Consider the following 22,888-nt stretch of genomic DNA (forward strand, 5'->3'; position numbering starts at 1 on the left):
GCTACAGGAATAGCTCGCTAACATTAGCATGCTAGACAACTAAGCTAGTTAACGTCCGTAAGTTAGACTATTAGATAACTAGCTATACTAGCTGATAAAGCCATCCATAGGGAAATGTTTGATTTTGGTCATTCATAAAAAACTAGCTAGTTATCTTACCTCTACAATGTTTCCTGAAGTTTGAAGCCAAGTTTTTTTAGGATGCCACCTCCGCCATCCTGGATAAGCAAAATTTGCATTGCATGGCCTTTCCTGTGCTTGAAGGAGAACTGGTCACAGTCACAGTCTCCATAGAAACCTTTCCCTTCTTTCACGATACGTCTTGAACTAAATTAACTGAGAAATTTGATTTGATTGGTCACTGACTAAGCAACGATGAGCTCTCGTAGACTTTCCTTGGATAGCCTACAAAATTGTACTCTGTAATGGATGGTTTTAAAAAGGTAGCGAAGTACAATACCTCATTCAAACATAATTAAATACTCAAAAAAGTACAAGTACAAGCTACTCAATTACAGTAATGAGAGTATCTTTAATTTGTTACTTCCACCCCTGATTGAATGGCATATGGCTGAAACTAGAGCCACCTACTGTGAGTCCTCTTACTGTGGTTTGGGTGACTCCTCCACCACTCCTCTGAGTGTATCAGTCAGGCCAACAGTAAGTTGTACAGTGGGCATCTCCATTGGTGATGCTGGGAATTCCACCTCACACACAGTGGAACGACTCCAACACCACAGACGAACAGTAACACACATGGTATCACCACTACCGATGTGTTGCCCTTTCGATTAACAAGTTAAGTGTTTTTCTCGTGTGGTCAGTTTTTGGTTACCATTTTTCTGGGGTTTGACCCATCAATTTCAGGGTCAACATTACCATAACCATTTAGCCATGAAATCTGGCTGCTCATGTGATCTAAACTTAGAGCAAATATTTGACTTCTTCTGCTGGAAATATTGTTATAGCTACAAAAGTACCAGTCCTGCAGTCCGTGGTTACCAAAGCACTTCTAAGATGAAATCACAAATTAATTTTTGTCTGACAATTAACTGCTTTAACACACTGGAGTCAGCAGGAGTGGGAAGTCCTGGTCATGCCAGCCTTTACTTTGGCCCCAGCCACTGTAGTGAATATGTTTTCTTACAGTGCTCACGGAAAGTATTCAGACCCCTTGACTTTTTCCACATTTTGTTATGTTAGTCTTATTCTAAAAAATGTTTTTTTAATGTATCCTCAGCAATCTACACATAAATACCCAATAATGACAAAGAGAAAACAGGTTTTTAGACATTTTTGCAAATGTATTAAAAGTAAAAAAACAGATATACCTTATTTACACAAGTATTCAGACCCTTTGCTATAAGACTCAAGATTGAGCTCAGGTGCATCCTGTTTCCATTGATCATCCTTGACATGTTTCTACAACTTGATTGGAGTCCACTTGTGGTAAATTCAATTGATTAGACATGATTTGGAAAGGCACCCACAGTTGACAGTGCATGTCAGAGCAAAAACCAAGCCATGAGGTTGAAGTAATTGTCTGTAGAGCTCCGAGACAGGATTGTGTGTCGAGGCATAGATCTGGGGAAGGGGACCAAAAAAATGTCTGCAGCATTGCAGGTCCCCAATAACAGTAGCCTCCATCATTCTTCAACGGACTCTTCCTAGAGCTGGCCGTCCACTAAACTGAGCAATCGGGGGAGAAGGGCCTTGGTCAAGGAGGTGATCAAGAACCCAATGGTCCGTCTGACAGGGCTCTAAGGACTGGGAGACTAGTCAGGATCAAGGCAAAGATGAACGGAGCAAAGTACAGAGAGATCCTTGATGAAAACCTGCTCCAGAGCGCTCAGGACCTCAGACTGGGGTGAAGGTTCATCTTCCAACAGGACAATGACCCAAAACACACAGTCAAGACAACGCAGGAGTGGCATCGGGACAAGTCTCTGTATATACTTGAGTGGTCCAACCAGAGCCCGGACTTGAACCCGATTGAACATATCTAGAGAGACCTGAAAATAGCTGTGCAGCAATGATCCCCATCCAACCTGACAGAGTTTGTAGCGTCATTTCGAAGAAGACTCGAGACTGTAGTCGCTGCCAAAGTTGCTTCAATAAAGTACTGAGTAAAGGGTCTGAATACTTATGTAAAAGTGATATATTAGTTTTTTGTTTTTATAAATTAGCAAACATTTCTAAACCTGTTTTTGCTATGTAGTTATGGGATATTGTGTGTCAAATGATGCGGGGGTGTAATCAATTTTGGAATAAGGATGTAACCTAACAAAACGTGGAAAAAGTCAAGGGGTCTGAATACTTTCTCTGTGCGTCTGTTAAGGGACACGTGGGGCTGTCTAAGGGACAATGCGATTAATTCAAAGGCAAGTTTGATGTATTTATCAATTTAACTCCTCTTATGAGAGGAGAGGCGCTACTGGACATATTGTTCCCATATAAATGATCATGCAACGTATCATCACTCATCCAACCTTGACACTGGAAAAACAGAGATGATAAGTTTCCTAGACTGGAGCAGAACAGCCCAGAGCAGAGCTGAAAATGATTGTTACTGCAGCTAGCACAGCTCAGACCAGTGTGGGCAAAGCAAGACAAATGGCCAGACAATGGGAGAGTGTCTGTGGTTTTAATGTCCACGCCTCCAGGAACTCATTCATGACTGGATGACCAAAAATGTCTTTAGTCTCCATGACATAAGAAGTATTTTTGGTCCTGTACCTTCGGACTAATGCTTCTAGGTCCTGGGGCTACTAGGATAAGATTATGTGCTAGCAGACAGCCCTAGAGCCTGTTGAAATTACTAGTCAAGCTTCTATTTGTTCCACACAATGTATGTTATTTAATCGATTACAACATACAAGTTGAAAATTATTTTAGTTTTACAGTCAAGACATGCATTTAGTTTTATTTCCAGAGATTAGTATCAACTTCAAATATTTCACAAAGCCCCTGTTGTTTATACAAATGTGCATAGTGGGGTATGTTTAGAAATGTGTAAACCTTGCAGCATTTCCCATTCCGTATATAGTCACTTTTCCCTGCCGTGCTACAGTGTTGGCAGCAGCATCACCCCACATTGTTTTACGGTCTAAGGCTTTTATAAACTTTCGGGGTATTTGCGAAAATGTCAAACCTTGACATAAACACGTGGCGTTTCATGAGACAAAGACCTATGGGTCATGATTACTTATGAGTTATTCTATATGACTTCATTTCATACTCCTCTCTTTTCTTTTTCTTTTTTTCTTATTTTTCTTATTTTTTACAAATGGTAAATAATAAAAACAAACAGAAATCATCAATGCTTTAGGAATCACGTGTAAGGTAACATGTGTCATGATGCTCATGAATACAACTAGTGTTATTTCTTCCACAACATGCTGTCGAGTCAACTTTTACATTCCAAACAGTAATGAATGAGCAAAATGTAACGCCATGTGCTATTACTCAGTAACAGTCGCTTAACTACACAAGTACACTTCTGCTCTACTCCTTCAGATAAAATGGAGATCAGATGTGAGATGTGATACACTCCCATGGTCTCTATTTATACTCCCAGGGATTATTTAGATGGTGCACTGAACACTTGCACTACTATTCTACTATCCCGGGTGACACATCCCTTGGACTGGTTCTGGTATTTGCCTCATGGCATCAGCAGGAAAAAACATTATAATATGTTAGTCATGTGGCCCACTTCAAAGAGCTGGGTTGAATTGTGGATATACCGCCCCAAACAGGCCACAGAGACATGGAGAAGTCCTGACACAAAACTCCCCTCGGAATGGCACTACGGACTGGGCAGTCCGTGGTTGAGGGTCAGCTATTGGAGAACTGTGGGGGGATCTCGGAGGGTTTGGGTTCATGTTTTTTTGGCCCTTGAGCAGGGCATTGACCCTGGATGCTTGTGTATCGCTCTGAATGGTAATCTGTTGGATGACTGGTATGATGTAGTTGTTGAGCGGCTTCACTGCAAGTATTTTGTATGTTTCCGATATTCTATAAATATTTATTTTTGAAATAATAATAATAATAAAAAAGAAGTAATTATGACCCATAGGTCTTTGCCTCATGAAACGCCATGTGTTTATGTCAAGGTTTCACATTTTCACAAATTTCCAGAAAAGTTTATAAAAGCCTTAATTTCTTCTCAGTGTGTGAATAGAAGTAGAGTTTGGTTTCCGGCAATAGAATGACTCCATTCTAGTCAAACCAGCTTCAATGTGATTAAAAATGTCCTGTTACTTTTTTCAACTTTAATCAATGTCCTATCAATATTCTCTGAACTTGTTAGTGTTAGACTGTCATGCCATCTCTTTTGAGAAGTACTTTCCTTTAAAAAAAATATGTTTCGGGCCGTCTAGATTCATACATGAAGTACAGTATCAGTCTAAAGTTTGGACACACCTACTCATTCCAGGGTTTTTCTTATTTGTACTCTTTTCTACATTGTAGAATAATAGTGAAGACATCAAAACTATGAAATAACACATATGGAATCATGTAGAAACCAAAAAAGTGTCAAGCAAATCCAAATATATTTTAGATTCTAGATTCTTCAAAGTAGCCACCCTTGGCATTCTCTCAACCAGCTTCAACTGGAATGCTTTTCCAACAGTCTTGAAGGAGTTCACTCTTCCCAAACCATCCCAATTGGGTTGAGGTTGGGTGATTTAATTGTGTTCTTAACTGATTTGCCTAGTTAAAAAAAGGTTTTTTAAAAAAATGGATGTTTCAGCATGATAATGCACGGTCCCATGCATGGATCTGTATACAATTTCTGGAAGCTTAAAAGTGGCCCAGTTCTTCCATAGCCTGCATACTCACCAGACATGTCACCCATTGAGCATGTTTGGGATGCTGTGGATTGAAGTGTACAATATTATGTTCTAGCTCTCGCCAATATCCAGCAAATTTGCACAGCCATTGAAGAGGAGTGGGACAACATTCCACAGGCCACAATCAACAGCCTGATCAACTCTATGTGAAGGATATCTATCGTGCTGCATGAGTCAAATGATTGTCACACCAGACACTGACTGGTTTTCTGATCCACCTTTTTTTAAGGTATCTGTGACCAACAGATGCATATCTTTAATCCCAGTCGTGAAATCTGTAAACTGAGGCCTAATTTATTTATTTAAATGGACTGATTTCCTTATATGAACTGTAACTCAGTATAATCTTAGAAATTGTTGCATGTTGCATTTGTTTTTGTTCAGTGTAGATAATGACATAATTTGTCTAATTTTCTTTTTGTATTATTCTTTTTATGGTTCTCAGCCTCGGGATGACGTAATGTTCTAGCTGTGCTTTGCAATTTATTCCTCAGTCTAACCAGAGGACATAAGTGTTTTAATGTGCTAACAGCTCTGGCACTCTGACTGAGTGGTACTGTATGAGACGGTTACTCTCCTGCCTCTTCTGCTACTGTCTCACTAGGCCTGACTCTGCTCTCGACACTCTACTCCACTCATTCTCTTGCATATCCATCTCTGACTGTTACAGTGTCTGCTATTACTGAAGAGACCACTCAGAGTGACGTCTAACCAATGATTTTGCTATTCTGCTAGATGAAATGGTGCTGTAAAGAACCAAAAGGCACCGTACTTTTTTTAGCAGTGTAGCCTTCTGTGAGACGTGCTTCTGAGAATGACTGAACTGTTCTGTCCTGCTCTTGTGTTCCAGTATCCAGCAGCCCTGATGAACCTGGGGGCCATTCTCCATCTCAACGGGAAGCTGCAGGAGGCGGAGACCAACTACCTGCGAGCGTTGCAGCTGAAGCCAGACGACACCATCACCCAGTCTAATCTGCGTAAACTGTGGAACATAATGGAGAAACAGGGCCTGAGGACAATGGGGCCGTGAGTTAACTCACCAGCCTGTCAGCCATCTGTGCAGCAGGCCTGGGGAAGAAGTGGCCCGCTGCTCCCTTGGAGGAGAAACTGGGGTAGTGAGGATGGAGGAGGACAGCAGAAAAAGGCACAAGACTGCAGAACGCTCCTTGTGACTCTTCACTACTCCTCAGGCCAGGAGTAGCTTCCCTGGGAGGCTGTCCGTTGTGAGGAGCACTACCTTTGAATAATGTCTTCCTGGAACTTTGTCCAAAATGTGTGCTCTCCCAGGGTCTCTACCAGAGCACTTAATTTGAAGTGGGCCATAGGTTCATACTTGAAGTCTTGTGATTAATTAGGAATTTAATTAGTTATAGATGCTTATAGGATCATGTAGGACAACGTTTGTCCTGGGGCAGAGTCCCAAGGCGCTGCCCTCCGAAGCAGGAACACTGCAGTAGAAGTTACGTTTTTTTCCTCACCGCCGAATTAAGTTTCTGGTCTAATGAAAGTTGTGTTCATTGGCTTCTGTGCAAATCAGTGAAACTCATGGCATGATATAGGAGATAACAGCTTTAACAATACATTCTCAAATTGAACACAACTAGTGGTGGCCAGGACTGACGAATCATTCATTGTGATTGTTTATGAGATTTCACTGATTTAACATGTTGTTGGACATTGAGACCTACAGCTCCTGCAAAGAGATGTAGCAGATTGTTGAGCATCATTGAGTGATTCAAAAAAGTAACCCGCTGATCGATATTGTCTTATAAATAACACATCCACCAGAGAAAACAGATACCGTATAAATGGAACACGTGCCCTCAGGGTACAGTCAAGGAGCGCTCTGAGGATTTCCCACCCTGAAACATATGAATCCAGAGAATATAATTTGCCAAAAGACACAGTGTTAGTTGTGAAAGAAAATACCAATAAGATAGATTGAAGGAAAGGTGAAATGAATTTGAGCTGGAGTTTCTGTCATTATTTGCTAACTCTTATTATGCCTTACTATCTGAAGGCGCAAAACTATTCCATGTAAATGTAGCAGTGAATTTCAAATTGCTTCTCTAGGCTTGTTGTTTCATAGAGTGACATAACATGGCTCCTGTGTAGGTCAGAGCCATATATTAAGATGAATATATGGCTCTGGTGTAGGCTACTCATGTCTCCTTGGATAATTTACTTCGAGGAAGGTAGCTAATGTGTTTTGAAAGGAAATGGCAAATTACCTTCCCATGGTACTAACATTAGCCCCCCCATCAGCTGACATGCTAGTTGGAGGTTTGGACAGCAGCAGAGAACTGAAGGCTTCCCCTCCCTTCGCAATACAAGACATGATAAGAGGACAGTTGGAAGTCATCGTTGATGTCTGAAATCTTATAACCAAGTAGCCGTCAAACCGATGCACTCCATTACATAACAATGCACAGCCATAGTTTGTCTGAGGAAATCTTTTAATGCAATATTGCTTTGTTTGAAAATGTTCCTTTTCTTTTACTTGTATGTATATATGGATTTGAATATATACAGTAAAAACCTACATACAGTATAATAGACAATAGTCTGACTTGCAAGGGAAGGTCAGTGCCCACCCAGCAAGTTCAGTATCTGTAAGATATGAATCATTTTTCCTAGCATCAAAACATCATGTTCTCTCACTCTTTTCAGTCTTAAATGTCAATATTGTATATATTCTGTGTAATTTACATCTACTTGGTTGTTGTCATAAAACATTTTTTACCACCGTTTATTAACTGTATCTCCAACTTGGAAGAAACTTTATTTTGGAGAAACAGATAATGACATTTATGTTTATTGTAAAGAAGCCCACAGCCACCGGGCGGTTGAATATTTGTAAGTTATTTCTTTGTGTTATCTTGGCATATAAACCAGCTGGCACTGTGTTACATTTCCAAGTGTATGTTGAAGATAAGATTAGTAAGATAAGATAAGTATTGATCCATTTCACTTTATGAAATGTGATATACCTGTACACGTTTGTCTAGAAGACTTTTCCTTGCGATTCTGGCTGAAAAAATACAACCATTTGACTCCAAATTTCGAACAGAAGTATCTTAATTTCGCTCAAATATTGCACTTGACACAAAGAAAACAATGTTCATGATAATTGAAATGACTAGCAAAAAGCCAAAAGTATTTCAACATTGCATTTTCTTGTGCTGTCCACTTCCCTACACAGTGACCCCCATCCTCAGAGGTCATATCCAGTGCTTTATGGAGTTAGTAGTATGATAGTTGCCTTGTTCTTTTTCAAGCATGTATGTTCCTGTTCCACTCTGTACGTAACCTCTGTTCTCATGTCTGTCTGTCAGTCTTTTGAAAGCACAGCACGTCAGTCTGTCTGTCCGGCTGGAGCTCGATAGCTCTACTGGTTCTTACTGTCGTAACGGTTGTGTTTGTCTCGACTGCATCAACACTGTGGTGTATTTGGCTATGATCACCATGTCTATCTGTCTGATATAATGAAGTGTTGAGCTCGGTTATCACCATGAAGTATTCTACCCTCACACCTTCTCCCCAACACCACCATCCCCCATCACAAGTTGTGCTAATTTGTGTTGTGTATAAAGTGTTGATGAACAAACGAGAGTGTGTGTCTGAAGATGGAAATAAGTGTTTCATTCTGTGTCTCTGCTCAGGGATTTCAAGCGGTGGGTTGTATTGCAGACTCATGCTCACAGAGCACTCAGAGTTTCTAAAGTTATATTTTTGGAAAGTTGTATTTGTATAAATTATCAAGATTTGTAGCCTTTGCTTTTTTGTAATATAAAAAAAAACATGTGCCAGAATAGACTTTCACAATGTTTCTTTTTTTCCACAATAAAATAATGGTGTTCTGCTTTCATCATCTGCCTGAGTGTTTTGGGGGGGCCGTTTTGAAGAGTTTATTTTACATTTACTTTAGCATGTAATACTTAGCCTCAGAAACACATTTCCCATGACTTCCTTCTACTGAATATACTGATACAGTATATACAGTCCATACTCATATTTGCCTCATTCACAAAGGGTATCAGACTTAATGGGGTGGTCTTGCAGACTATGGAACGGGTTTTACAAGGCATTTAAAGGTCCGCTGCAAATTTGCTGAAATTGTGTCATAAAATCTACTCAAATGGACCTCCTGCTTTCATCTATGTACAACACAAAGGGGATGTAAATATTCCCATATGGAAGGGAAGGGTAACACAGTGTCTACATCTGGCCTGCATGTCTCGCCCGCTCCTCCCCCTCCCCATACCTCGGACCTGACGAGCAGAAGGCCCTACCCAGTAACCCTTGTGATGTTTCCCACATATGTGTGTCTGGTCCGCTCCCATGATGTGAACACCCCATGGTGTCCAGGGTTCCTTACTGATTCAGAATGTGATGTGCGAAGCCCATTGCCATTGTCCATTCCATTTTGGATCAAATTCTACCAACACAGGTGTGCTTCTCTTATCGTGACAAATCATGATCAAACATGTCAGATAGCTGGGCCGTGGAAGCACGCACCAACTCAATGAAGTGCTCTTATTTCTTACCATTTGGTTTAACAAGCATGGTTGTTCCTGCCCCTTTGCGATGCTAACCATATGATATGGTTGACTTCGACACCATTCTATAAATGCACAGGCAGTTAAAATACATTATGTGCATGTGTGGTGACTGCAGTTGGAGTGGAAGCCTACGCTGCGTTATGCCAGTTCTATTGTAGCTAATGCTCAAAATTAATTCAACCGTGTTAATCCATTTCCTCGCTGCCAAAAGGCGAGGTAATAGTTCTGAGATGAGAGGAACAGGCACACATGAAAAAGGTATTCACACACAATATCTCCACATCATAATATGTCCTCATTGCCTCCATAGCCTATCTACAGTACCTACACTACAGGTGTCACGCTCTGACCTTAGTTCCTTTGTTTTGTCTTTTATTTTTAGTATGGTCAGGGTGTGAGTTGGGTGGGTTGTCTATGTTCGTTTTTCTATGATTTTCTATTTCTGTGTTTGGCCTGATATGGTTCTCAATCAGAGGCAGCTGTCAATCGTTGTCCCTGATTGAGAACCATATTTGGTTAGCCTGTTTTCCATTGTGTTTTGTGGGTGGTTATTTTCAGTCTTTGTGTGTCTGCACCAGACAGAACTGTTTCGGTTGTTTCTTTGTTGTTTTTGTTGTTCAGTTTGGATTATTATTAAATAAGATGAACACTAACCCCGCTGCGCTTTGGTCCTCTCCTTCTTCCACCTACGACGAGAATTGTTACAACAGGTGTTTATGTACCACTGATAACTCCATTATTAATCCAGGGATTATCAGCAAAGCATTACAAGTTGAGGACAGAGGATGACAGATTGCATTCGGTAATGACATAAGGATGTTATGGTCAATAGCCAATAAGAGTAAATACAGTATAAGCCACTTACTATGAGTGCTCAACAGGTACTGATTCTCTTTGTAATTTTTAAGAATAAATTGACTGTTCGCTGCTGCCAAATGGGACCTTTTGTATGCATACCAATATGTTAGCCTTCAATTCTAGCCATGCAAGAGGACCACAATGACACTTTAAACTTTCAAATAAAAAAGGTCTGAACTTCCATCACCGAGGAGCACATCTCATGTGATCTGATTTCCTGCTTCTAGATCAATAAATGCACATTTTTATCATGGCATTAAACATTAAGTCGTGGATTCCCTGTGTCCAGAACTCAAGGAAATATATCACATCTGTCTTCCATTTTCATGACCTACTTCATCATGTTACGATATTGCCTTTTGCATCCAGAGGAGTCCGAGCTGGAAGAGAGGGGCTTACCACTTCCTTATGTGGGTATTTTTCTTATTATGTTGTTATATGGCAAATCTGCCAGCTTTTATCAAGCAAATATTTTGCAGAATGTGCCAGCGACCTATCGGGGCTTTGATCTGAGTGGTGTGGGCAGGGCACTCGGAGTGAACATTCGCCGTCTTCAGAGCGGATCGCTGTGCGTGACGCAGGGAAGTCTTTCCCTTTGTACTCAACAGCCATTGTAATTGCTTGACAGAAGAAGCATTAGAACGAGGATTAGGCACGAAATGCTTGCCTTAACAATAAGGCATCTACATGTGCATCTCCAAGACACTGCTTCATATTATTGATGGGGCTTTTTTAGCTTCAGGAAATTGCATTTCTTTTGCATTTCAATCGAATGCTTCTCTCAATGCTATCTGTACCACAGATCAACAACAACAAAAAGGCCCTGCGGATGAAAGGTGCTGGAATGATGGGAGGATAGTGTGGCCCTTTCTTCCTCTGCTTTGTCAGAACCAGCAAAGTACAAGGAAACTAACTGAAAGAAAGACACGTTTTGAACAATTGGCTATTAACATAAATAGTAGTTATTGTCTTAAATGCATGTGAGTATAGTCTTTGCTGAAGTCACATGAATCTGTGCAGTTATACCTGTAACAGTATTGGGGAGTAGTGAACTACATGTTGTTCAACTAGTAATTTAACAACGTTTTGCAGTAGCTTGGTGGTAGTTTAACCAAATTCCAATCTTGGTAGTGTTTTCAGTAGTTAATTACTTCTTTGCCATGTAGCAGTGTAGCTAACTATTGGAATTACACGCTAGTTTTTTGCTAAATTAAATTACTGGTGAAGTAGGCAAGAATGTCCTTTCTTTTTCAGTATCAGACCTGTGTAATTCTCACTCAAAACATAGTTTTGGTTTAATAGGATAAATTAACATCTGACTTACAATTTGTAGTCTATGTCATTTCAGATTTAGATATGATCATTAATCAAAAAGTAGTGTGAATGTAGTGAACTACTTTTCAAAGTAACTTTCTTCAGGGTAGCTGTAGTGTAGGTTAACTTCTTCCAGTGTGAAGTAATTGGTAGCTTGGTCAACTATATTTTCAGAGTATTTTTCTGTACCTATAGCTAAATGCAGCCTACTTTTGACATTTCACAGGCCACCATCTGCTTAATAACTTCTGTACAATACTTCCCTTATGTAAAATGAATCATCTTAGCTGAGAGTAGAGGAGGACTAAGTCTTTCCTTAATAGGGCCTGCAGAATCATCTGGCAGGGTACACTGTATTTGAACTTGGGCGGCCGATCTCGTAGCTTGGACCAGAAACTAAAAGTGACACTGTAGGTCTTTACAGATACAACGATGAGAGAGGTGTCTTGTCTATGTGCCGGTCTGTCCATTGTCTTGTTTATTGTTTTTCTTTGACTTATTTCCCTACTTCACTGTAAATAAACATCTCACCTTGGGCATTGCACAGTCACCATCTTGCTGCCTCCTCACTGAAACCTCCACCGCCAAGAGAACCACATCACAATAGCATAACATAAATGAAACATAAGCCTTCTGGCTACACAACGTAATCAAATTAAATGTAACAGTAGCTGACTGATTCTCAAGACCACAAATAAAAACAAACAAATGCAGAATAACGTGAGCCTTAATTCTCACGGCCTCCACAGAGGTGACCTGGGTTGTAGCGAGCCTCTCAAACAGGAACTGGATGTATTTTCACCTGTTGGTGGTCGCTTCGAGCAGGGAGAATTCCTTAGACAAGATCTTCAGCAAATCGGTTTCCTTTTTTGTTCTCTCTCTCACCTCAGCGCTCCGGGATTTAGGAGGTACAGTACCTATGGGTATGAAAATGAAAAGATAAATTAATAAAATGTTTAAAAAACAGCCACGTAGCTTAACCTATTTTGCATAAAAAACATAAAAGACCATTTCATTTATATTATTAGCCTAATAGGCATACCTTATAATAAAAGAGAAATAGTATGTCAGCATACCTAAAGAAGGACATTAAGTTCTTCTGCTTCCTCTCCACGAACCTGGCCTCGATGGCACCTTTGATGATGGTGCAGTCCAGCTGGCACAGTGCCTCCACACCCATCTTCACCAGTTTAAGGCAAGTACAGAGTTCGATCAGCAGCTTCAGTTGTGCGTCGGTCAAGGCTTGTTCACAGCACTGCCACCTCACATACATCTCCACCATATCTGCCGGACTGTTCCGGCAATACAGTTGAATTTTTTGGCTCTTTTCTCGATTTCTTCCTTCACGTTCCCCTGTAGCTTGTCATCGCTAACCCCCTTATTTGCGAAAGTGACATGCAATCCTCCTAACTTTCTCCACTGTGCTGGGCAGCTCCCCTCTGAGCTCGTATGTCCTCACACTCCCCATCTTCCTCTTCATAATCAGCATCATTCTTATCATCACTGTCACTTGGGACCAGGGGTTGAACTTGAGGGCAGTATATTACAGTATGTCACAGTAGCACAGCTGTAGCTCTGGAACGACAAGTTTCCCATACTTCACCTTAACTGATGCACCATCTGTAGTGCTGCACACTATGTGGTCTTGCATTGTGAGGTTGTATGAGGCCGATTGCACAACCAACATCTCCTTCACCCTTTCATCTGGCAGGCTACCTGGGAGTTTAACCATCCCCAGGGTCCAGTACTCTTGGAAGGTATGTATATTTATATTCATCAATCAATTTTTCTGGCTGGAGGTGTACTCATTTATGGTTAGTGAGAAACGGATGTCACCATGGCCTGGAACTTGTCGGCTAATCCGCTCTTCTCTTTCTCGGCATATCCTCCCACCAGTTGTGATGTGTCCAAGTGATTATTATTTCCCACTGGGCACAAAGTGGTTGAATCAACGTTGTCTCAACGTATTGTGACATGGACTCGAGGTGGAAAATACATTGGATTTGATCTCCAATTAAGATGAATATCGATATTTACTGATATCCAGTTGATCTATAAATGAATTAAATAGTTTAATACATGTTAAATAAAGTTAAGTAGTTGGATTCACATCTCAACCCAAAATCTAAGTGAAAGAATAGGACTCAATCAAATCAAAGTTCATTTAAAGTTGATTAAACATTTGATTTGATTTAGTCCTATTATTTTATTTATATTTCTGGTTGAGATGTATCCAACATATCAATTATTAACTCATTTGTAAACCAACTGGAATCAAAGCCAGACTTTCAATTTAAGTCAGTGGCTCAGACGGAACTGTCCAAGCAGTAGATGCATCTCCTTTAAATGTTGATCTGATGATATTTGGTTGCATTGTCAACTAAACACAATTCAATATTACCTTTGTAGTACAGTAAATAGCCTAAAGTAAAGTTTATCTTGCAAACTAATGTAACATTCAACCTTAAAATGTGTAAGACATCCATGGCCACATTTGGAGGTTACTGTAAATATTAATGTCTTCTTATGTAATGATATAAAGCTTGCTTGTTCAAGATAGCATGCATAGGTCATCGCAGGTCTCCAGAAATCTTCACAATTGATATAATAATTTGCTCAGCATCTCGAACGGAGAACGGCTTTGATCTCTTGCGCCATGTACTTTTAATGGAATTTCAACTGCAATCCAGGTCATTTGGTTCTGCTATTAGGACAGTGATAACACATTCATCCGTTGTATAAATTAACAAAATAGCTGACACTGTATTCCCATTTGAACATTGATGTGCTATTAAATGGCTGAAAGGGCGGTGAAAGACATTTAGGTGAAAGCTAAGCCCAAAACTCCATCATTGTTTTTCCATTGGAATTTGGTTGTGCTTTTAGAATGGTTGAGAGCATATTCAACTAACTTTTGCCTGTCTTTTTGAATGGGTGAATACAAGTGGTAATCTCATTGATCAGCGTCTCAACCAAATATTACCCAATTATCCACATTGAAATGACGTGGTGTTCCCAGTGGGTTGGAAGCAGGTTGGCCCAACAGTAGCAGCCATTTTTATTACCGCGTTAACTACCTTTCAGTGACGCATCTACAGTTTTAGCATAAACAATGTGTGCGCTTCGAATTTATGGCGACTTTGTGTAATTAAATACGGTAAGCTACGACAATGCACCCTGAGTGTTATCCAGCATGCAGATAGCAGAGCAGAGAAGGCCTAAGAAGACAGATTTAGACATCACATATCATTTAACAGTTTCATTTCACGTCACGCTGTTCATAGAAATCATTTCTTATAATTGACAGATTTCTTGACATTATATGTCCCGGGAAAAGGGAGTGTGTTTGGGGGTGAAATCTAGGCTAATTTCTTCCTATTTACAAGCAGAAACTCAAACAGGATGTACCCATGACTCGCTCCGTTAAGATATAAGAATCAGAGATTGTGCTACAGGACTGCTTTGCTAGCGCTGATTGGAACGCAAATAACATTGACGAGCTAACCACCTCCGTCACCGGCTTCATTATCAGCGATGTTGTCCCCTCGGTGAGGGTTCGCTGCTTCCCCAATCAAAAGCCCTGGATTAACACCGAGGTTGGAGCTAAACTAAAGGACAGGGCCACCACACACCAAGCTATCGTAGACAAACCTGAGGCTACATCCGAGGACAGGAATAAGTACAAGAAGACCTCCTCAGAGTAATCAAACGAGCAAAAGGACAATATAGGAATAAGGTTGAATCCTACTATACAAGCTCCGACGCCCGCCGCATGTGGCAGGGGCTACAGTCCATTACAGATTACAAAGGACGATCCAACTGTGATCTGCCCAACGAGTCCTCTGTACCGGACAAACTCAATTAATTTGACATTTTATGCAAGCTTTGATAACAACAACATCGTGCCAGGTGTGAGGGCCGTCACCGACCCAGAGGATTGGGTGATCTTGCTCTCTGACGTGAAAAATATCTTTAATCAGGTCAACACCCGCAAGGCTGCGGGGCCCGACAGTACTGCATGGCACGTACTCAGAGCATATTCACAGTCATTTTCAAACGGCCCTTGTCCCAGTCTGTTATCCTCACATGTTTTAAGATGAACACCATCATTCCTGTCCCCAATAACTCTTAGGCTTAATGACACAATGACTACCCACGACTGCGTGGCCATGCACGACTCCAACGCCATCATCAACACCATGCAAAATCCATAGACAAACATTGGCAGTAGAATGGCCCGTACTGAAGAGCTCAGGGACTTTCAACGTGGCACTGTCAAATTTCTGTCCTACTAGAGATGCCCCGGTCAACTGTAAGTGCTGTTATTGTGAAGTGGAAACGTCTAGGAGCCACAACGACTCAGCTGTGAAGTGATAGGCCACACATGCACACAGAAGGGGACCGCCAAGTGTTGAAGCGCGTAGCATGTAAAAATCGTCTGTCCTCTGTTGCAACACTCACTATCGAGTTACAAACTGCCTCTTGAAGCAACATCAGCACAAGATCTTTTAGTTGGGAGCTTCATGAAATGGGTTTCCATGGCCAAGCAACCCCACACAAGTCTAAGGTCACCATGCGCAATGCCAAGTGTTGGCTGGAGTGGTGTAAAGCTCTCCGCCATTGGACTTTGGAAAATGTGTTGTGTGGAAATATGTTCTCTGGAGTGATGAATTACTCTTCACCATCTGGCAGTCCAACAGACAAATCTGGGTTTGGCAGATGCCAGGAGAACGCTACCTAACGAAATGCATACTGCCAACTGTAGAGTTTGGTGGAGGGCTAGGCCCCTTAGTTCCAGTGGAGGGAAATGTTAACGCTACAGCATACAATGACATTCTAGACAATTCTGTGCTTCCAACTTTGTAGCAACAGTTTGGGGAAGGCCCTTTCCTGTTTCAGCATGACAATGCCCCCGTGCACAAAACAAGGTCCATACAGAAATGGTTTGTCAAGATCGGTGTGGAAGAAATTGACTGGCCTGCACAGAGCCCTGACCTCAACCCCATCAAACTCCTTTGGGATGAATTGGAAATGCCGACTGCAAGCCAGGCCTAGTTGCCCATAAATCAGTGCCTGACTTCTTGTGGCTGAATGGAAGCAAGTCCCCACCTCAATGTTCCAACATCTAGTGGAAAGCCTTCCCAGAAGAGTGGAGCCTGTTATAATGCAGCAAAGGGGGGACCAACTCCATATTAATACCCATGATTTTGGAATGAGATGTTCAACGAGTAGATGTCCACATACTTTTGATAATGTGGTGTATCTACCTCCATACCTCCAGTATCCCTGCTCATTGTAAATATTGTATTGGAACTGACCCTGTAAATAGTATGTTTTCTTACTTATTGTGTTCTTTATATTTATTATTATTTTAATATTTTCTTGTAATACATTGTTATTGATTATTGCATTGTTTGGTTTTGAGTTTGCAAGAAATGAATTTCACTGTACTTGTGCATGTGACATTAAAACTTCAAACCAACACGGTTCCTGTCATTCACCCATAAACATGTTCTGTCTGGTCCTGACAGGAATGACAAGAATTTTAATACACTTTCATCAAGGCCTCACTTTGTATTTTACAACCATCAAATATCAATGTCATGAAATAAAGGAATGAAATGCACATAAACACAATCAGGTAATACAAACATATAATTACCATCAATACACAATTCAATAATAAGTGCAGACCCATGCCTAAAGCATTAAAATAGTCTCCTTGGGAATTGCCAACATTGCATTACCCAAAACCACAGGATGTTTGGCGCTCCTGAATGCACCTCTGTTTAACGGCTCGATTGACGACAGTGGAAGATGGAGGCAACGGAAGTTTAGTAGGCTATGAAGGTGAAGGTGTGTCGAATGAAGATGTAGAGAATGCAGTCCAAACAATTATACAAAAATGTCCAACATTTTAGTGGAAGACAAGTCTGGGTCTGTTAATGCCTTGTTTCGGGTTGGAATGTGTTTTTTAGATGAAAATATGTTCTTGAGAGATCTGTCATCTCAAGGAAGGTGAAGAAAGCTTGCCAATAAACCCCAATGAAGAAGAGATCTGTTTGTCATCTCAAGGAAGGTGAAGAAAGCTTGCCAATAAACCCCAATGAAGAAGAGATCTGTTTGTCATCGCAAGGAAGGTGAAGAAAGCTTGCCAATAAACCCCAATGAAGAAGAGATCTGTTTGTCATCGCAAGGAAGGTGAAGAAAGCTTGCCAATAAACCCCAATGAAGAAGAGATCTGTTTGTCATCGCAAGGAAGGTGAAGAAAGCTTGCCAATAAACCCCAATGAAGAAGAGATCTGTTTGTCATCGCAAGGAAGGTGAAGAAAGCTTGCCAATAAACCCCAATGAAGAAGAGATCTGTTTGTCATCGCAAGGAAGGTGAAGAAAGCTTGCCAATAAACCCCAATGAAGAAGAGATCTGTTTGTCATCTCAAGGAAGGTAGAGAAAGCTTGCCAATAAACCCCAATGAAGAAGAGATCTGTTTGTCATCGCAAGGAAGGTGAAGAAAGCTTGCCAATAAACCCCAATGAAGAAGAGATCTGTTTGTCATCGCAAGGAAGGTGAAGAAAGCTTGCCAATAAACCCCAATGAAGAAGAGATCTGTTTGTCATCGCAAGGAAGGTGAAGAAAGCTTGCCAATAAACCCCAATGAAGAAGAGATCTGTTTGTCATCTCAAGGAAGGTGAAGAAAGCTTGCCAATAAACCCCAATGAAGAAGAGATCTGTTTGTCATCTCAAGGAAGGTGAAGAAAGCTTGCCAATAAACCCCAATGAAGAAGAGATCTGTTTGTCATCGCAAGGAAGGTGAAGAAAGCTTGCCAATAAACCCCAATGAAGAAGAGATCTGTTTGTCATCTCAAGGAAGGTGAAGAAAGCTTGCCAATAAACCCCAATGAAGAAGAGCTCTGTTTGACAACCGAGCACAGCAACAACAACAAAAATAACAATTCACCTCTTCAATTAGCAGGAATAACAGCTAATACAAACTCTTTATAACATCTATGAAATAATAATATTATGGGGAGCTTTTTGACCAGACCACTAGGCCTCCTATCTGCTTGATAATGAGACACAGAGCTTTAGATGGCAAATTGGGTTGCATATAAAAGCCAGAGGAGGCCTAGTCTGAACCTGAATCCTGCATAGAAAACATCTCTCTTGTCCTTGTGGCACCGTGTTAACAAGAGGCATTGTTAGTTCACAACAGGAGGGTGTGAGTGACAGTGAATCTAACAGAATAATTTCTGACATGCATAAACAGACTGTTATATGACTAAAATGCATTCTGAACTTAGTCTTCTATGAAGAAATGTACAAATGGATCACGGTGAGTCACACATTTCAACAATAGTCATTGTACAAGATGAAGCTCCTGAATAGAGGAGGATCTAGTATCATCAAAGAGAACAATGAATGTTAATGTTTTCTGTGTAATTTGGGAACCCAATAAAGTACTGTAATCAGATTGAACACTTTCATTATACCAGTCTGGGCAATTAATAGATTAATCAATTGTGAAAATATTCTGATCCATTTTTCACATTGTCGTGCTATATACGTGGCATTTATTTCATCATGACACAAGTAAAACGTGTAAACAGTTGTATCATTGCAAAATTCCAACCTAACTTTCTGCTATTCACAATTTCAAGGTGATGGATGTTTTCATAACAGTGGATATTGAAAATACCAGATGCAATCTAATAGCAACCAGCATACTCATTTCTAAAGATGAATCTACAACATTGTGCAAAGAACATTTTAAACAAATTCCATTCATATTTATGGGAAGTGTTGTACTGTCATAACAAAAAAAATTCTGTGTTCAATCCTCATTAATAACGAGAGAGATGTCTACACTAAGTTGTCGGAAAGAAGAGATTGGGCATTTTTGATTCCATTAAACCAAAGCAATCTTAGCGATTCATCATTGTTGCAGAGGAAATGTGCTTCATAGTTACAATAAAAGACCGCAATTTCAGATACTATTAACTGCAAATGTTACATTTCTATTTCAAAAAGCAAACACAACTGGCACTGTTATCATGGAGAAATATTCCACTCATCTCCTCTCTGCCAGCATCCTTTTATCACTTCATAACTCTAACGAGACAGCTTTAGAGAGCCATAAAGAGTAAATATTCCTCATCCTCCCCAGTCATGACTCCTATACAGTATGTAGGAGAGGTAGAGCCCACTCAAAAGACAATACATTCATCAATGTGGCACATGGATAATCTTTCAGTAACTGTCCCCCACAATGAAATCGAGGGGGGGACTATGGATCTGTCTCCATACATTTGTACGTGCATACGTTAGTTAGTCACAGGAAATATCTCAAACACCAACTGGCCCGATTTTCACGAAACTTGGTTGAATGATGCGTCTTGCCATAGTGAACCCACATTTACAAAATTACACTGATTGGCCCAGGGCGGGAGCTGTAGTAATCAACTGAAATTCCAGACATTGAACAAACATATCTCCTGTCCCATTTTAACTACAGTCATGACATGTTGTTGTACATATATATATCTCCTCAAGTTTTTACCACAAGGACCTATAAGCCTGACCCATTATATTTTCCATGTTTTTCTCTCTCTCTGTCTCTCTGTCTCTGTCTGTCTCTCTCATCTCTCTCTCATACACTCTCTCTCTCCTTCTCATTCTCGCTCTCTTTCTCGCTCTCTTTCTCTCTCATTAATCGACGCAACATAAGTTTGGGCGCTGCATCATTCGTGGGGGATGACATGTTTACTGTTGCCTTGTTAATTTATGTTGCACCATGTAGACAAGCGGCGGTGTAAAAATGCCCCACTGATGTGACTGTGTGATAATAGTAATGTTGTATGTGTGTGTACTGTAGATGTGGGTGTGTGTCACTGATACTGCCCAGGTAATGTAATTAAATTGGGTGGTCCTCCATCATCCATGGTGTAAAGTTTCCTCTGCATGTCCTCATGGCCTTGTCTTCTTGTACTGTATCAACCCTGGTGTGTTCCAATTTTAGCTTGGACACTCACGGCAGCATTGAACAAGCTGCCGCCATTCATAGTTCATACATGTACTATTAAGACATTTTGCTATATGACAATAAAAAAATAGGAAGCTGAATATCAGCAGTATCCATTTAGCTAACTTACAAAACTCTAGCTCCTGAGAGAGAAGAGAGATCATACTGAGAGAGAGTAAAATAAAAAAATGGGAAAAAAATAATGTTAAACTTCTGAACCATACTGCCACGTTGTACAGACACCACCACATTCAACCTCAGGGTAACCCCTCTTGAGCCTGGCCTCAGATCACCTCTAACGCTTCACCTCCTAGTGCCCTGGGCCCAGCCTGCCATGCCTTTACAGGGTGTAATCACACACAGCATGTGTGAAAAGAGGAGCCAGTGATGGAACCCAGAACCCTGTCATGTCAAAATGGCAGCCTGGGAGGATTTACAGAGCACTGTTACAGCCGAGGCCCAGGAGCCTCATAAACTCCCTATCATTTGGCAGCATCTGAGTCCTTCGCTCAGGAAATGACACCCTTTCTCTCTCTCTCTCTCGGTGAGGACAGAACACAGTTTGTCTTCCGTCTGTCCTCACTCCTCAACACTGGGTAGCCATTCCCATAGTTGTTCCCAGCCTACGTTGAGTCTGTTTATGCAGTCTGTGCAATACTGTATAATGTGAGAGCAGCAGGTGCGGCCGCAGCGAGGCGTCAGGATTGATTCGTTCCAGGGAGAGAGACAGATGTGGAGGATCCAGCAGCGTATATCAAAACAAGGCACTTCTCCAGATTCCTAGACAGCTGGAGTTCCATTCAAGATCAGGGAAGATGGACCAGGGAATATGGGAGGGGGAGTTATCCGAGGGACAGCACTTGTTATTGCCCAGCAGGAGACATACACTCCACATACAATAATAGTGGGCTATTAAGCATCTGGGCAGGTTTCCCACTTGTCTGTCCTTCTCTCAGGGGTGACTGTGGTCATTGGGATTGGAGTGGACTTCTATCCACTCCTACTCAGGTGGATTAGAGAAGAACATCAGTGGCTATGGAGCATGTCTGTGATGACAGAAATAGAGCACGAACACGACATATTCAACCTTTATTTTGACAGGCAAGTCATACTGAGACTCGGGTCTCTTTTACAGATGAGCCCTGCATAAATATAACAAACACATACAATATACACAATGATCAAATGTTGTATATTATAGAGAGTTGTATTACAGAAAAGGTATTGCAAGCTCTCTGTTGTCTTTCCGGTAACCAGATCGATAATGTTACTTTGCACAGTTGCATGACTGCCAAACACAAAACACTTGACTACCCATCACAGATAGCAACTAGCCTAATCTGAATGAAAAAAAAGTGCAAAGAGAATGATAATTATACCCGATGCAAAGTTTAAATAGAGAATAATTACTGTTTATGTGATGTAATTGCACAGTGTTAAGTGCCTCCTGGTTGCTCATCTGACATCCTAAATACAGCTTGAGTGTGACACAGCACATCAGATTTACAAAGCACCACAAAACAACTCAAAGCACTGTTATTCACAGCACCACTTTCGTTGGGAAACTCAAGAGGCCCTTTCTTTACCTCAAGATTATTCAGAGAGAAACCAAACTCTGTTCAGGATAGAGCTACAGTTTCACATTCCAATGGAACCCCGGATATTGCCTGACAACTCTTCGTTTTTTAGACCTTGATCCAAGCTTCAACTTCAGAACAAGAAAGCAGCTTGCCTACAACAGAACACCTCTCAGGGAATTATACTGTGCCTACTGTATTAAGACAATAGTCATTTGATTGGATTAAGCCAACGAACCTGTTTAATTTCATATATTTTTACATTTTCATTCTGTTTCCTTTCTACCTGTTTACTCAGTGGAATTGTAGGACACATCACTGCAATCTATACTCTGTAACCCAAATACAATGGTATTGGTCACATACATATGATAATCAGATGTTGCTGCGAGAGTAGCAAAATGCTTATGCTTCTAGTTCCGACATTGCAGCAGTATCTAGCAGGTAATATCTAACAATTCCACAACAAAACCTAATATCTAACAAATTCCACAACAAAACCGAATCTAGTAAAGGAATGGGATAAGAATATATACATATAAAATATATGGATGAGCAGTGACAGTGCGACTAAGATGCAATAGATAGTGAAAGATACAGTATTCAGTATATACATATGAGATGAATAATGCGAGATGTGTAAACATTCTTAAAGTGGCATTATTAATAAGTGACTAGTGTTCCATTTATTAAAGTGGCAA

The 22,888-nt window shown here is 40.7% G+C and overlaps 1 protein-coding gene across 1 annotated transcript in view; it reads left to right on the forward strand.

Annotated features, from left to right (window-relative positions):
* LOC115109586 (protein O-mannosyl-transferase TMTC2-like) overlaps positions 1–8,724 on the forward strand; it is a 184,209-nt gene extending 175,485 nt beyond the window's left edge. Inside the window, exon 12 of the mRNA XM_029634653.2 lies at positions 5,707–8,724. Coding sequence (XP_029490513.1) covers positions 5,707–5,886 — 180 coding nt within the window. The 3' untranslated portion in view covers positions 5,887–8,724. The remainder of the gene's footprint in view (positions 1–5,706) is intronic.
* The last annotated feature ends 14,164 nt before the right edge of the window (positions 8,725–22,888 follow it).

This window comes from Oncorhynchus nerka, linkage group LG25 (genome assembly GCF_034236695.1).
Source record: "Oncorhynchus nerka isolate Pitt River linkage group LG25, Oner_Uvic_2.0, whole genome shotgun sequence".
NCBI lineage: Eukaryota > Metazoa > Chordata > Actinopteri > Salmoniformes > Salmonidae > Oncorhynchus > Oncorhynchus nerka.